General features: G+C 44.5%; 1 protein-coding gene and 1 pseudogene across 1 annotated transcript; both read right to left on the reverse strand.

Moving 5' to 3' along the window:
• Positions 1–6,579: 6,579 nt before the first annotated feature.
• LOC149287982 (mediator of RNA polymerase II transcription subunit 18) lies at positions 6,580–10,097 on the reverse strand. Its single transcript, XM_089492307.1, has 2 exons — positions 10,025–10,097; positions 6,580–7,136 (listed from the first exon to the last, which is right to left on the reverse strand). Exons 1-2 carry the CDS (start codon positions 10,095–10,097, stop codon positions 6,580–6,582), a joined length of 630 nt encoding a protein of 209 aa, XP_089348433.1.
• Positions 8,658–9,392, reverse strand: LOC149287983 (integral membrane protein 2A pseudogene; annotated as a pseudogene).
• Positions 10,098–16,647: the final 6,550 nt, after the last annotated feature.

The following is a 16,647-nucleotide window of genomic DNA, read 5'->3' on the forward strand; positions in this document are numbered from 1 at the left end:
TACTTTCTCAGTATAGAAGTCTGGCCCCGCCCCCTTCCTTCTCCCAGAAGGCCAGAACCACATGGCTGTGACACTCATCTAACTGTAAGTATAAAATTAATATTTGGGCTGCTGAAAGTTAGGGGAGGTGGGAGTTAATTTAGGGACAGTTATGGTTAATAGGGTGTTTAGGGTTAATTTAGGGGCAGCTATGGTTAATGGTGTGTTTAGGGTTAATTTAGGAGCAGCTGTGGTTAATGGGGTGTTTGGGGTTAATTTGAGGCAGTTTTGGTTAATGGTATGTTTAGGGTTAATTTAGGGGCTGTTGTGGTTCATGGGGTCTTTAGAGTTAATTTAGGGGATGCTGTGGTTGATGGGGTCTTTGGGGTTAATTTAGGGGCAGTTATGGTTAATAGGGTGTTTAGGGTTAATTTGAGGACTGAGGGTTAATTTTATTAATTTAATAAAGTTAACTTAAGGTGCAGTTAGAGATAAAGGGGGGCAAACTAAGGGGAATCTAAATCCTGGGGGCAGTGAAGATTAACCCAGTACTTATTTATAAAAGTATGGTCTGTGACTCTATGAGGGGACTATGAGATATCTGGGGGGTATAAGGCATATCTGGGGAGGACGGAGTGACATATCTGGGGGTATAAGGCATATAGGGTATATAAGGCATATGTGGGGAGGGCAGTGTGGCATGTCTGGGGAGGACAGAGTGGTGTATCAGGGTGTATAAGGCAGATCTGGGGATAGAGTGGAGTGGCTTATCTGGGGGTAGAGTGGAGTGGCATATGTGGGGAGGGCAGTGTGGCATGTCTGGGAGGCAGTGTGGCATGTCTAGGGAGGATGGAGTGGTGTATCGGGGTATAAGGTGTATCAGGCACAGTGGCGTATGTGGGGGTAGAGTGGAGTGACATATGTGGGGGGCAGCGTGGAGTGGTATATGTGGGAGGCAGCGTGGCATGTCTGGGCTCAAACGTGCATAAATTGGGGGGGGCTGGTTGCGAAATAAAGGCAAGAAATGCATTTTATCAAAGTTTTTTTATTATGCTGTTTGTATTTAATATAATTTGTTTATTACATTATTTTAAATAAATGAAAAATTTACATTCATTTTTTTTATCCGATTAATCGAAAAAATAATCGGCCAACTAATCGATTATGAAAATAATCGTTAGTTGCAGCCCTAGTAGTATTTATTCACCACACATAGGCTTGATAGAAAATTGGGAACTGTGGATAGCTTTGGGGTGAACTTATTTAATATATTGTCACTTCATGGAGGTCATCTAACATCATGGAGTCCATTTTCGCTGCTTAAAAATAAGTGTTGGATATGATTACTTGCATATGGTTTAGGGCTGCAACAACTAATCGATAAAATCGATAATAATCGATAATGAAAATAGTTGCCAACGAATTTCATTATCGATTAGTTGAATCGATTTTTATCAATTATAAAATGAGGGTTTTTTCAGAGCAAACGCTCTGAAAAATACCCCTCATTATATAATCCGTTTCAGTGACTCACAGCAGCAGCTCCTACTTACCAGGCCCTCCCTGTAATCACTGTGACAACTGGCCCCGCCCCCTTCCTTCTCCCAGAAGGCCAGAACCACATGGCTGTGACACTCATCTAACTGTAAGTATAAAATTAATATTTGGGCTGCTGAAAGTTAGGGGAGGTGGGGGTTAATTTAGGGGCAGTTATGGTTAATGGGGTGTTTAGGGTTAATTTAGGGGAAGTTATGGTTAATGGGGTGTTTAGGGTTAATTTAGGGGCAGTTATGGTTAATGGGGTGTTTAGGGTTAATATAGGAGCAGCTGTGGTTAATGGGGTGTTTGGGGTTAATTTGAGGCAGTTGTGGTTAATGGGGTGTTTAGGGTTAATTTAGGGGCTGTTGTGGTTGATGGGGGTCTTTAGGGTTAATTTAGGGGATGCTGTGTTTAGGGTTAATTTAGGGTAGTTGTGTTTGATGGGGTATTTAGAGTTAATTTAGGGGTAGTTATGGTTAATGGGGTGTTTAGTGTTAATTTAATGATGAGGACTGAGGGTTAATTTAATAAAGTTAACTTAAGGCGCAGTTAGAGGTAAAGGGGGGGCAGACTAAGGGGAATCTAAATCCTGGGGGCAGTGAAGATTAACCCAGTACTTATTTATAAAAGTATGGTGTCAGTGTGCTGCGAACAGGTCTGTGACTCTATGAGGGGACTATGAGATATCTGGGGGTATAAGGCATATCTGGGGAGGATGGAGAGACATATCTGGGGGTACAAGGCATATAGGGTATATAAGGCATATGTGGGGAGGGCAGCGTGGCATGTCTGGGAGGCAGTGTGGCATGTCTGGGGAGGATGGAGTGGTGTATCAGGGGGTATAAGACGTATCAGGCACAGTGGCATATGTGGGGGTAGAGTGGAGTGGAATATGTGGGAGGCAGCATGGCGTGGCATGTCTGGGAGGCAGCGTGGCAAGCCTGGACTCAAATGTGCATGTGGGAGGCAGCGTGGCATATGTGGGAGGCAGCGTGGAGTGGAATATGTGGGAGGCAGCGAGGAGTGGTATATGTGGGAGGCAGCGTGGAGTGGTATATGTGGGAGGCAGCGTGGAGTGGCATATGTGGGAGGCAGCGTGGAGTGGCATATGTGGGAGGCAGCGTGGAGTGGCATATGTGGGAGGCAGCGTGGAGTGGCATGTCTGGGAGGCAGCGTGGAGTGGCATGTCTGGGAGGCAGCGTGGAGTGGCATGTCTGGGAGGCAGCGTGGAGTGGTATATGTGGGAGGCAGCGTGGAGTGGCATGTCTGGGAGGCAGAGTGGAGTGGTATATGTGGGAGGCAGCGTGGAGTGGTATATGTGGGGGGCAGCGTGGAGTGGTATATGTGGGGGCAGCGTGGCATGTCTGGGAGGCAGCGTGGCAAGCCTGTGCTCAAATGTGCATAAATTGGGGGGGCTGGTTGGGAAATAAAGACAAGAAATGCATTTTATCGTTTTTTTTTTTTATTCTGCGTTTGTATTTAACATCATTTGTTTATTAAATTATTTTAAATAAATGAAAAATGTACATTCATTTTTTTATCCGATTAATCGATTAATCGAAAAAATAATCGGCCAACTAATCGATTATGAAAATAATCGTTAGTTGCAGCCCTAATATGGTTATATATTTTATGTTAAAAGTTCTGAGAGAAATATTCTCTTTCTTTGTTTACATGCATAGTATCAGTATTTTCTTTTTCTTCTAGGAACTGGTTGATTAGAGCTGTATTTGTAATTTCATTTTTGTTCACGTTTAAAGCTATATAAGCTTGTTGGACATTCCATTTCAAAACCACGGGAATTAGTAATGTGTGTCTGTGAGAATATGTGCCCATCCAGGCAAAGACCATTTGTCAAGTCAGGCACTGAAGGTGTTTAATTGAGTTAAGGTCGGGGCTCCAGTAATCTAGCGTTGTTGACAGTGTGACATGCTCTGAATCACTGGGGGAGTCAAACTCAAGCCACTATTATTGCATAACTCAACAAACAAGTAGCCATGCAGTGCAGGTGACTGGAAGTGCTTTTTTCACACAATCTCTTCCTGGCCCAAAACAAACCTATTGAGGCTCGTGGCTGCCTAATTCAAGGGATCACTTAATATCTCTGCAGTTTAGGTTGCAATGTAAGTTGCCCAGGGGAATATACTTCCATCTTCTCTGCGGCCTCAGCAGGAAATGTTCAACTACTTCAAGGTTCTTTTCCCTCTTACCAAAGAGTAAGCCAGATAACAGATATAATGCCTCAGCCATGGAGTTTTCCCATGGCTTATTTTTTTCCTCTCTGTTACCCATTATTTCCAGGGTAGTTCAAAAAATCAAGATGAAAAAGGCCTCCACAATTCTAATTGCTCCAGAACACCTAAGAAAGATCTGGTTTTCAGGCTGTCCATAAATCCAGCAGTTCCTATCCCATTGAAATATGACCTACTGCTTCAAGGTCCCGTATTCCTTCTGTAATGAAGGTCCCACACCTGACTCCATGGTTGAGAGGAGGCCGTCCTTAAGCAATGATCAACTTCCAGGAGGTATGTATGTGTTGCTGTGCACCACTAGTACAAATTACAATTTGCTCCCTTGAGCATATTTCTTGACCTTAAGCCATTCACGTGTCAGGGCGTTTTCCAGATTTAGACCAACTTTCATGGACATTTGGAGATGTTTAGAGACGCCACTCTGCCACACCTAAGTTTGGAGGAAGACTACAAACCTAAGTTGTCCCTTCAGGTTCTTAAAAAGGGGACAACCTTGTTAATGTAACCATTTTTTTGTTGGATCATTTAGGCCAATCAGCATACGCGTGTCATCATAAGCATCTTTCAAGGCATCTTACAGCTCATTAAACCAGGGCTATGTTTGCACCTAGCATACAGATTAGGTTAAGGGTTCACCCATGCAGATTTGCAGTGCAGCTACTTCATCTTCGATGCAGCATTTGGACACAAAGTCTTACATGGTGCAGTCCTAAAATCCACTCAAATCTTTTGTATATATCATGTCAGTTGTACGTAGGTTGCCTAAGGAACCTAGAAACTCCTATTTCTGTATAAACCCCCAATAACATATTGTCCACCCTTTTTTGCTGCAAGTACCGTATTTTCAATAACATGAAATATTTTTGAGGGATAGTGGGTGTCAAAGGTTTTCCTACCCAGCCTTGGAAGGCAGACCTAATCTCTCCTGTCCGTCTAGGGAGGCACTCGTACCAAAAGATTGACCAGACTCAAAATATCTGTTAGGGATTCTATTTTGAACCCAGAAACCCGCCAGATGTCTGGGGCATTAATTAACCGTTTTATTATTTGCATTGTCCAGTGTATATGATGCCTGTAAAGAAGGGTCTTACCAAGCCAAAAAAAAGACGGGAAACATTATGCGATTAACCATTGTTAATCATATTTTAAAAAAGTGTACAGGATGTAATCCACCCTAAAAAAAAACATTGATTTGTTTCCCTTTTTACAATGGAAAAAGATCTGAAACAAGTAGGTTTCTTGTAGAAAAAAAAAAAACACAGAACATAAAAACTAGGAATGATATAACGCATGACTCATTGGTCACAGAGCCCTCGTAGATTTGCAGATGTTGCTTTCACGTTATAATTTATTTTTATGCTACGGCCAGCTCAGAGTATAAAAACAGAGGTATTATAGTTGTCAGTATATACAGAAAGGACAGAATGAGTAATTACTGTAAATCTATAGGATGTAGAGGAGTAGTACATATCATTAAATTGTGAATAGAAGTAGAGATGAAATCAGTTTGAAAGCTTGTACTGCGCTGCTATTAAGTTCTTTAATAAACTACGTCACCTTAACCAACTGGGCTATTCTTTAAGAGCTTAGCACAGTAGCTGGAGAAAGTATGAAATATGAGGAGGAAAATGAACACAATTTGAGCACGCAAATGTTTATGAAACAAGACATTGCACCAAAAAAAAGTTTAAGGTTTTCATTTTTAATCGGCAAGAAAAGTCAAGACGAAAGGCAAGAAATGTTTGCAGAATATTTTTTTTCCTTTTGTTGGATTATTAAACCACTGAGAATTTAAATTTGATGAAAGCATTTACGTTTCTGGTTAGCATGAAGCATTGCATACAATGCCTAGCCTGCAGACTATTTTCAAGGACTATACACAATTGGCAATGCACCATTTGCTTGTAACATATGCATCTGGTGTTCCATGCCATGCCTGGATTTCCTTTTCCAGCTCGAGCTGGTTTGGGAAATGCAGGGCACAGTGTTTGTTAAGACCCCCACATGTGTGCAGAGTGCTCCCATTGATTCAAATAGAGCAATTACCCGCCATTGATTTTCTGTTTTAAGCAGCAATCGGTGGCGAGAATAGTCAAACCATGGAGGAGGAGGGTAACAGCAGCAACAGCACCGCCTTTGTCATTTAACTGTATCCACGTATGTGACTGGCAGTAGAAGAGATCACAAGCGCAGGTCACGTGAGCAACAGCGGTGACCTTGACTTGGGATAATTTTTAAAATGTATGATGTACCAGGTACGTCATTGTTCTTCTAGGAACATCATTTCATTAAGTACCTGGTACATCATTTGTCACAAAGGAGTTAAACTCTCCTTTTCATTGTTGGTAAGCAGTATATTTTAGGTAAAAGGTGTTATTACAGCTTATTAGTGACAATATGTTGGTCCACATCAATAGAAAACATTTGTGGTATACAAAGTACAGTTAGACATACATTGACAACACATGGAGTGGTTTCATAATTGACAGTAACTCCCTCCAAGAAGCATCCATCACAATTCTTGTCGCGATTATTGCAAATATATAATAAAAAATGAATTGAGATGTGGAATATGTATTAAAGTTATATTTTTAATACAAGAGTGTCCGTGGGAAATTGTGATCTTATCTATACAGACAAACTAGCCAATTTAAATACTTCTACTTCAGCGCACAGGAGAGCCGGGCAGTGTTACCCATTTCCATCCACAGACCACAGAAGTTTTTGTAGTGCAACACCTTCAGTGCAAGTGTTTTGACCAGCATGGACAGGGTAACTGCAAAAGGTATGTCAACGTAAGCTTTCCTTACTAGAGACTAAGACGTTTAGGGTCAATCTTCTCAAGCTGAACCAGTGGCCTCAGCTGTTCTGCAAAGCTCCTGATTTCATCAGCTATTGTGTCCTGCCCTGCTGGTGCCACGGCACTGAGCTCAACTAGATATGAGAGAGACAATGGTTCAGCACCTTCAGCTGTTCCTGCCACCAGTACACGGAACACTTTGTATACAGCTACCTTCATGGCACCCTTCCGAAACAAGTGTCCCTTGGCCACAAACTCATGGTCCATGCGGAACCCCATCTCTTGCAGGAAATCAGGTAACACATCAGATGTAGCAATATCCACACAGTTTCGAACCAGGGCATGGCGGCTTCTGTCTCCAGCTTCAGGTTGTCCCAAATATCGTAGATGCCATGGAGTCCCTGGCCTGTCAAGGGAGCGACGTGCACGGAGTACAAAGGGACTTGCCTGCTGGCCCTTAAGTAGGTACACACTCTCATGGTCGGAGAAGGTCTCTGGTTCCATGTTATCACACAATCCTCGTAAACGATGGAGAAGGCTTTCCAAACCCTGGTCAAGTATACTACCTATGAAAAAAAAAGATGACAGTTAACACTTCCTTTACCAGCACTCTCATGTGATCATTATATGTTTTAACAACTAGGGAAAGTACAACATAAGAGGCTCATAGCAGAGAATTATACACATCTTTTCTTGGGGACTGAAGGACCTCAAAGTAAAGATGGAGAGAAATTCATTTTGTATCATGCGTACTGCACAGAACAGCTGGAATTCACAAATATAGGTTTCTAAGCATGGAGGGGTCAGACATCCATTGGTGATACAGAGGACTAAGCTTTCTCTTTAACATAATAAAATCTACATATATGGAAACCAATATTAGATCATTATCAGCCTTTTGTAAATATCTACCCTATACATAAAGGCACACAGGCTAAACAAAAACTGAGTTGATCACACAACACAAGTACTGCCATTAACATAATAACCAGAAGAGTAAATGCTCTGAAAAATACCCCTCCCCTCATCTTATAATCAGACCTCAAATAGGTCTGACTATGAGACTAAGATCCAGATCCCCTGCAGCGCTGCAGGGGACCTGGATCCGCCTATTTTATGCCCCCCATTTAACCCCCGTTCGCAGCAGGGGTTGTCTGCGTCCATCGCGCAGACCTTCCCCGGCTGTCAGAGAGGAGCGTTCCCCGCACTGGTGTATGCACGATGGACGCAGACAACCCCGCTGCGAACGGCACCTCCTTCCGGCTGCAGCGGAAGGTGCCTACGCGACGTCTACCTGCTGCCCTGACTACACACCAGGGAGTCAGAAGCTCCGGTAAGTTTTTTGTTTTTTTTTTGGGGGGGGGGGGTTAAATGGGGGGCATAAGGCATCTCTGTAGGCAGAGTGCTCTATGAAATGCCTTTTTTTTTAAAAAAGGAAGAAACCACAGAAAAAAGAAATTTATTAGAGAAATGTTGATCACAAAATGAAGCCAGATTTTACATCTAGTGTCACAAGTATACATGCCGGGTTAACACCTTCAGTGCCACGCCTTGGTATTCGGTGTGGCATTATGTCTATAGGACATACTTGCCAGCCACCGAATGGAACAAAGGGGAGAGCTTTGAGTAATTAAACCAGGGGAAGAAATCAGTTTTAAAGTTAAAGAGTTAGGAAAACTTTCAGATATACAAATAAACTGAGTACAGTAGTAGCGCACAGAATGACATGCGTCAAACCAAGTCAGAAAGTCTAAAGATTACCAAGATAAAGTTTGTAGAAACTGTGCAAATAATACTACTTTATTGCATCCACCATCTAATAACATTACTTAATATTTCTGAACGGAACATTTATAGATATATTTTTCTTTTTTTATTTAAACGACAGGTCCAGTAAATTCCTCACAAATGAGTTCCTGAGGTTGCACTTCGCCCCGTGCGGCTACACACCAGGGCCGTAAGAAAGCTAAGAGCAGTAGCACACAGCAACGCTTCGTGGGAAAGGCTTTGATTATCACTGGACATCGTAACTGAGAAGTCGGGAAAGTGGGACTTCTTAGTGGTTACGGGAAACGGACCCCGAGAGCTCACTGCTCGCAGATCGTGGTTTCCATCACAAATTTATTCACAAAGTGCGTGATTTTGCGGCACTGTTCAGCAGAACGCTTCTGGAGACCAATGATCTGATCTCTTCTCTGCAGTCTGTACGTCTCTCGCCCAGCACATTGACGATAGATGAAAATGCCCAAATCAGAGACATCATCGATTCGCTCGGTCACCACCAGCTCTTCCAGGACCAAGTAGGTCTGAGGCAGGTACGTATTTAGCTTCATGAAGAGGTCCATCAGGTTCCTTGGGGGCATAACCACAGAGGTGTTCATATTAACCACATAGCACTTCTGGAGCTGCAGGTCCAGGTAGGCAGTCAAGAGTCTGTCAAAGTCATGAACGATTGCCGCAGAGTCCCCTTCCGCAAAATTTGGCACCGGGACAGTGATAAACGCAACATTTTCATCCTCTCGGATATCTGCTTCCTCAGACACCGGCAGGTAATAGGGTTCTTCAGAGTGATCATTCAGCTCCATATATGACATTTTTCCTTCAAACTTGTGCCTGGGCATAAAGTACTTGTAGATACAGGCACCTCCGACAATGAGCCCTGCCAGGATGAACGCGAGCCCCAGGAGTGTGAGCAGACACCTGCCTGTTGAGTTATCGGCTCCATGTGTGGCCAACTCAGGATCCTTCTCGGCTACCAAAGCCTCGACATCCTTACCGTGCCCCTTGCCCGCGAAGGGCGAACTGAATGTGATCTTCACCATGGTAAATCCCTCTAACGCTCCGTCCTCTCAGGCCGCCCAGCTGCTTGTCATGAAATGCCTTTTAACCCCCTTAATGCCACTCTGCCTCCAGAAATGCCTTTAACCCTCTATACGCTACTCTGCCTCCTGAAATGCCTTATACCTGGCTATATGCCACTCTGCCCCATAATATGCCTTTTAACCCGCTAAATGCCAGAGTGGCATATAGGGGTATAAGGCATTTCTGGGGCAGAGTGGCAAGCCTGGGGGCAGATGTGCATAACTGGGGAGCAGGTTGGAAAATAAAACAAAAAAATATATTTTTCTTAATCATAGCTTTTTATTAAAAAAAATAGTTTACATGAATTAACATTTACTGGTAAAACTTTTTTTTCCCTATAGGGTCGTCTTATATTCAGGCATTTTCTTTGCATCCTAAATTAATATTCAGATTTTGGGGGGTCGTCTTACAATCAGGGTCATCTTATAATCGAGCAAATACGGTAACTTTAGTAAAGTGCCACAGCTACATGTATAACTAGCTATACGTCATGCAATGTCTTAAGGTTGTGTGGTTTAGTATCAATAATAAAAAATAAACATTAGCTAAGCAAATTCCACAAAATTTTTTCAACTAAAGTGGTTATACTCACCTTGCAGTAAATACTCCATCATGTTGATAGTCCCCCCAGACACTGGCATCGTGGTCACTGGTGGAGCCTCCATTGTCAAACAGACTCTATAAAAAAAACCCGTTTATGTGGAAAGAACCAATTGTTCATTTACACAACATTCATCCCGACCAGTCTAGTAACTAGACTATCTCTGTACCCACCAATGCCTCAATACAGTAAACCGCAGCGGTGTCGCCAAAGCGGTATCAACACAAAGTAGAAACCAGCTTCACGTTCCAGAACCACAATTCCCATCATACCTTATTTTGAAGTCGTAACCAACCACACTTCGTCGAACACGGCGGGAATCGCTACGCTGTCATTGGCTAGTTTCTTTACGCACCAAGGGTATTGCGTTCCTGCACGGAAGCGCGCTCCTTTGGTAGGCGTTTCCCGCTATGTTGTGTAATGTGTACTACAATTCCCAGCATGCTCCAAAACGGAAACTAAGTTCCAGGTCACCAGTTTAAGGCGACTCTCGCGAACCGGTGGCTGGTTGTTATTATTTTTGACTTATGTAGCGTCATATTTTAAATTGCTTTGCAATGATTAAGCACTACGAGAAGTACCAGCGCATAGAATAATTGGCCAGTCACCTCTACCACTAGATTGTAATATTGTATTGTAGATATTACAAATGTCAGATACCACTGATAAAAGAATAACATTTAATCAAATAGCTGGCAGTGGAGTTTATGATGATAAATGCTCTTCATGGTGCTTAAAGTAAAATACCAAGTAGCTTTTGATTTACAGATATTAGGCTGCCAACATTTTATTCAGTTCCATAGTTTTGAAAAGCCCCTCATAGCCTTTGAGACAGGAGTACAAGAACATTTGCAGAAGAAAGACAGGCATGTGGAGGAACATTGGTGCCAGTGTAGGGGAGACTAGTATGCAATGAAAGTCATGGAAAATGGGGTGGTATCCTAAATGGAGCAAAACAGGGACGATCAGTGACATGTGACTGTCACATAGCAGCTCAAATCCACATAAATCCAGTGCGATTTCAAAGTTTCAATCTTTAATAGTCTTCACAAAGTCATTAAAAATGTAGAGAGATCAACATCTCAAATGTTTTGCCTGAGATTAGCCTCCTAAGGTAAATTTGTGCAAAACATTGATCTCTCCATGTCTTTAATGATTTTGTGATAACTAATAAAGATTGAAACTTTGAAGTCACACCAGACTCGCCTGCTTACCTGTAAACTTTTGGGCTCCAGCCTAGAATTGCTGGAAGCGGTCAGTACTACCTGCTGATGTCAGTGGGTGGTCACGCTGACGTTGCGTTGCTTCTCCAGTTCTCCGGGTCAACATCCGAATCCTCCGGGTCATGGGGTCCCGACACGCCCCACTCCACGCCAATTTCCCACTGACTGCATCAAGAATGTCCACTGACATCAGCGTGAACACCCACTGACCTCTGTGGGCAGTCCTAGCTGTGTCTCGCAAGGGTAGGCTCTATCTAGAGTTGTATTAAAGTTATATATTTTTATTACCTCAGACTCTCGTCCTGTGCCTGGAGTTTTATCCGCGCCTGCTATTGCGAAGAATCGTGGTTGCAAAAAGGAGCTCACCTGAGAGATAGAAGACCCTCCCGTTTGTATTCATACGCATATACATTGGCTTTGGATTAGCCCCATATATATTACATTACGTTTATTTATAAAGCGCCGGCAGATTCCGCAGCACTGTTACAGTCAGTAGAACAATTTCACATACAAAAATACATACAATAACAAACTGGTACAAAAGGAGAAGAGGGCCCTGCTCCTGCGAGCTTACAATCTAGTCGGTGGTTGAGGGGGAAGTGAGACAATAAGAGAGGACTGCTTGGATGGGGACGTGTTGATCTGGTTCCGATGATGAGTTGTACCCGCCTTCTGCAGTGGTACCTGGTATTACAAGGCTGCCCTCGAGTTGCTCCCTCACAGCGTCTCTTCTCTTGCTCCGCCCAGGAACAAGGGGGAGTCACGGGAAGTGACATCACATCATGTGACTCTGTTTTGTTCCTGGGCGGAGCAAAAGAGGAGACACCGCAAGGGAGCCTGACCGCCCTGACCATTGGCCTTACATGAAGAAATGCAGCCATAGGAACACCTGCCATCTTCTCTATCCCACCTAGGGTTCCGTGGGCTAAATGAAGGGCCTACATCCTTCCTGAAATGAGGAATAGAAGAACAAAACAGAAAATGGTAGAAGACTTCCTGCTCCCTGCTTGGCAGGACAAGAAAAACACATGGAGGAGGTAGAGGGGAGGGATAATTTATAGTTTGTGTTTTCCTGCCCTACCTGGAGTCTGCATGACTACTTTACCACAACCATCTAAAAATATATCAGAGTCCAAGCACAGGGAGGTTTTTTCCTGCCATACAGTGGCAGTACGACTGGGTAGTGTTCTCTCCTGTGGACAAGATGCTTAAAAGAATAGAAAGGGTTAAGTCACGGATAACTCCTCCTACTTACCCATAAAACCCGGCTTCCCCTGAACAACACCAGTTTTCTTCTTGTCCCGTTCAGGGACGGACTTGATGCTGTGCTGGGGAATTTTCCCCGAAGATCAGAAGGCTGGTGAGGCACACGGGTTGTTGCCTGGGGGTTTGCAGCCTGCGATTGCTCCCCGGGTGGTGAGCAGAGCGAGGTCCCCTCCGTAACGTCCATCGGAGTGCCTTTTCTTCGAAGCGGTCTGGCAGAGGAGCATGCGCAGTAGGTGGAACGCACGCCCGGGTGGCGTTGCGTTCCACCGAAGATCCGATCGCGCTACTGGGCATGTGCGAATCGGATCTTCTGGAGGGCGCCAAATTCAAACCTATAAAGGTTGTTCTGAGCATTTGGAGGTAAAATTATTTTATCTTTTCCTTCAATATTCTCTTCCTCCAGAAGATATATATATATAAAAAAATGTTTTTTATTTACGCTTGAATTTTGTCTTTAACCAGATGTCTAGTCCGGTTGCTCCTGGAGAAAAAGACAAGAAATCTGCTCCCATTGCTAGAAAGTCCACTTTTAAATCAAAGCATGTGGCTTGCTCTGAGTGTGCTGCTACTCTGCCGGATGGATGCAGAAAAAAGATGTGTAATGCCTGCTCGGCAGAGCAACTCACTAAAGACAAACAAAAGGACTTGCAATCCTTCCTGGTATGGTTTCAGGAAAACCTAGCACAGACCTTTGAGGCGTTCCAGGTCTCTGCGGCTCAAGCTCAGTCGAAGGTTCCGGGTAAATCTGCCCGTAAACGCAGGAGATCCCGGTCTTCCTCCAGATCAGATCTTTCATCAGGGGAAATTTGAGGGGAGTAAATTGTTCGGAGCACCATTGGAAGATTTAATTAAACAAATGTCGGAGACCAAGAGGGCTCTTCCTCAGGATAGACGTCCTAGATGGAATAGGAGATATCCTTACAAGACAACCAGGCCTTTCCAGACGTCTTCCAAATCGCAGAATTTTCGGAATTTCTATGGAGACAGTAAGTTCCAGGACCGCCCCAAAAAACAAGAGAAAAGAAAGTTCTGACAAAGTGGGAGGAAGGCTGCAGCAGTTCAAGCATATTTGGGAACAGACTACACACAACAGTTGGATTCGGAAAATAGTTTCAGAGGGGCACAGGATCGGTTTCTTCTCCCTTCCCAGAAGTCAGTTCCTGATCTCTTCATATCCTTCCTCGGTGAAAAATTTAGCTCTACATTCGGCGAGCCTATCTCTCCTATCAAAAGGGGTTATAGAGAGAGTTCCAATTTCTCAACGCTTCCAAGGAGTCTATTCCAGACTGTTTCTAGTCCCAAAGCCGGACAGATCCCCGTTTTGGATCTAAAGAGTCAACAGCTGCATCCAGTATTGCCACTTTCGTATGGAGATCATTTCTTCAGTCACCCACCTTCTTCAGAAGGGAGACGTCATGGCAACTTTGGACCTGAAGGACGCTTACCTTCACGTCCCAATTGTGGAGATTTCCAGAAAGTTTTTCAGGTTTGCAATCCGTATAAAGGAAAAATTCATCATTTCCAGTTCAAGGCCCTTCCGTTCGGTCTGTCGTCGGCCCCAAGAATCTTCACAAAGATTTTGTGTCCCTTGATGGCTTCTCTAAGAGGAAAGGGGGTTTTCCATCGTTCCTTACCTGGACGACTGGCTCATCAAGGCCGAATCTTCATGGGAGCTCCGGGTAATATTTTATATTGTGTATTATTGTGTAACCGGCCCAGAGACTGATGTGGCTTCAGCTCCAGCCTTCAAAGAGACAATCCTATAATCTGGCTGGGGCTCTTAATCAGCCAGCACAGCCCTGTCTGCCCAGACGGCACCCGCACTACAGGGGGGATAACACAGGTGGGGGAACCCATTGTATTCTGTAATCCCCTCACTTGATACATCTCCTGTATACTAATGGGATTTGTGATGGGATTGGGGGTTGGGTTCGGTGCACATTGCATTGAGATTGTATATAAGTTCTGTGTGTTTGTAATAAAGAGAGTTCTTGGTTTACTACGAATGGTGGTCTGGATGATCCGTGGATAGCTGAGTGCTATCCGTATGAGGGACTGACTGGTGATTCCTCAGCCCTCAAACAGGGGGACCCAGCCTTGGGTACGGTGACCCTGTAACAACGGATGCTTCCGGTATCGGTTGGGGCGCCCATTTAAGTTATCACTTCAGGCAAGGCATCTGGTCTCCGGAAGATTCGCTTTGTTCGTCCAACTACCGGGAACTAAAAGCACTAGTAGCCTTCAGGCCCCAATTGGAAGGTCGTTCCGTGAAGATTCAGTCAGACAACGCTGCAACAGTCGCGTATGTAAACAAACAAGGGGGTACACGAGTGAGGAGCCTGCAAGTTCTTTGTTCCACCATAATGAGTTGGGCCCAGCTTCTTCTGGAAGACTTATCGGCTACCCGCATAAGAGGCTGCGACTATGGTATTGCAGACGATCTAAGCAGGCTAAGATAGCAGAGTGGTCCTTGATCGAAAGAACCTTCACCTCCCTGGTGTCAAGATTTGGCCTTCCGGATATAGATTTGATGGCCTCCAGGCGAAACAGGAAGGTACCTATGTTTGCCTCAATCAACAGGCAGGTTTCGCCCGACTTCCTGGACGGTCTGTCCGTCAGGTGGAACGTCCATCTGGGATACGTGTTTCCGCCTGTCGCATTAATTCCCCGTGTCCTCCAGAAGATTCGTTTGGACAGGGCTCGGGTATTAGCCGTTATCCCATACTGACCGAACCGCAGTTGGTTCTCCCTCCTCAGTCAACTGAGTCTAATGTTTTGGGAACTACCTCCATCAGATCAGTTGTTGGACGGCGGTTATCTTCCTCCAGATCATCAACAGATGTTGAAGTGGACGGCCTGGCTACTGCAAGGATGTTTCTTCGTGCTCAGGGTGTTACGGAGGATCTTTCTAACTTGCTGTTACGATCTGTCAGGGGCTCTACTTCAAGAATTTATTTTCGGGTCTGGAAGAAGTTCCTGCTCTGGTGTCCCGCTAGGGATGTTTCGGTTTTTCCTCCTTCCATCAGATCCATTTTGATGTTTTTAAAAGATGTTTTTTCTACGGGCCTTAGTGTCTCGACTCTAAAGGGTCTGATATCGGCTCAAAGTCATTTTTTTCTTGAAGACCTGGCTTCTCATGTACTGGTTAGACGTTTTTTTAAGGCCATTACTATTCAACGTCCTCCGAGAAAAACTCACTTCCCGTCCTGGGATCTTACCGTAGTTCTTTACTCCCTATGTTCTGCTCCGTTTGAACCTCTGGAAGAAGTGTCGTTTCTCTCGTTAAAGACTGTGTCCTTAGTGGCGATTACATCCGCCAAACGTGTAGGTGAAATCCAAGCCCTCTCATCCTCGGACTAGTTTACTATCTTCCATCAGGATAAGGTTGTTCTCCACCTGCAGTCCTCCTTTCTTCCGAAGGTTTTGTCAAAGTCCACTATTAATCATAAAGTGACAATACGCGTGGTACAGAGCCCTCTAGAAGAGACACAGAGGATGAAGTGCAAAATAAGTCGACCGAGATCGAATACGCTTGAACTAAGAGGTTGGATATCCTCTGTGAAGTGTAACAGTGTAGACGCCGAACATTATTTGATAACAGATGTCATAATGGAGTGGGAAGAGGGGAAGGGAGGGAAAGGCGGTGAAAGGGAGAAAAGGAAAAGGGGGGCAGAGAAGGGCGAGAGAAAGAAAAGGAAAGAAAAAAAAAAAAAGGGAAAAGAAGCGGTTAAAAACGAAGTAAAGGAGCGGACGGTCTAGTATCCGAGAAGGCGGAGAGCCAAGGGTCCCAGATGCTCTCGAACTTGTGTAGTTCATCTCTGAGTTTGGCTGTCATGAGCTCCATGGTGATAAGGTGCCAGATATACGCCGTGATCTCGCCATGAGCCGGTGGGGGACCTTTCCATTGTCTTGCCAAAGCGCGTTTAACCACTGCACAGATACGGTGGATGAGGCGCTGTGAGGCAGGAGTGAGCTGTGGTACAGGGGCGTCCATGGCGAGCAACGCGATCTCAGGTGAGGGGTCCACCGTGGCGGCCAGAGCCCTGGACAACATGCTAAAATAGGCAGACCAGAGTGGGCGCACCAGGTCGCACGACCACCAGGCGTGGAGATAAGAGCCCCTTT

The sequence above is a fragment of the Sceloporus occidentalis genome, unplaced genomic scaffold, assembly GCF_023333645.1.
Source record: "Sceloporus occidentalis isolate IW3139 unplaced genomic scaffold, rSceOcc1.0.p SCAF_55, whole genome shotgun sequence".
Taxonomy (NCBI): Eukaryota; Metazoa; Chordata; class Lepidosauria; order Squamata; family Phrynosomatidae; genus Sceloporus; species Sceloporus occidentalis.

Coding starts and splice junctions, on each gene's coding strand:
- LOC149287982 (XM_089492307.1), bottom strand. CDS start 10,097: ATGGAGGCTCCACCAGTGACCACGATGCCAGTGTCTGGGGGGACTATC. Junction 7,137..10,024: donor GATGGAGTATTTACTGCAAG/GTGAGTATAACC, acceptor TTTTTTTCATAG/GTAGTATACTTGACCAGGGT.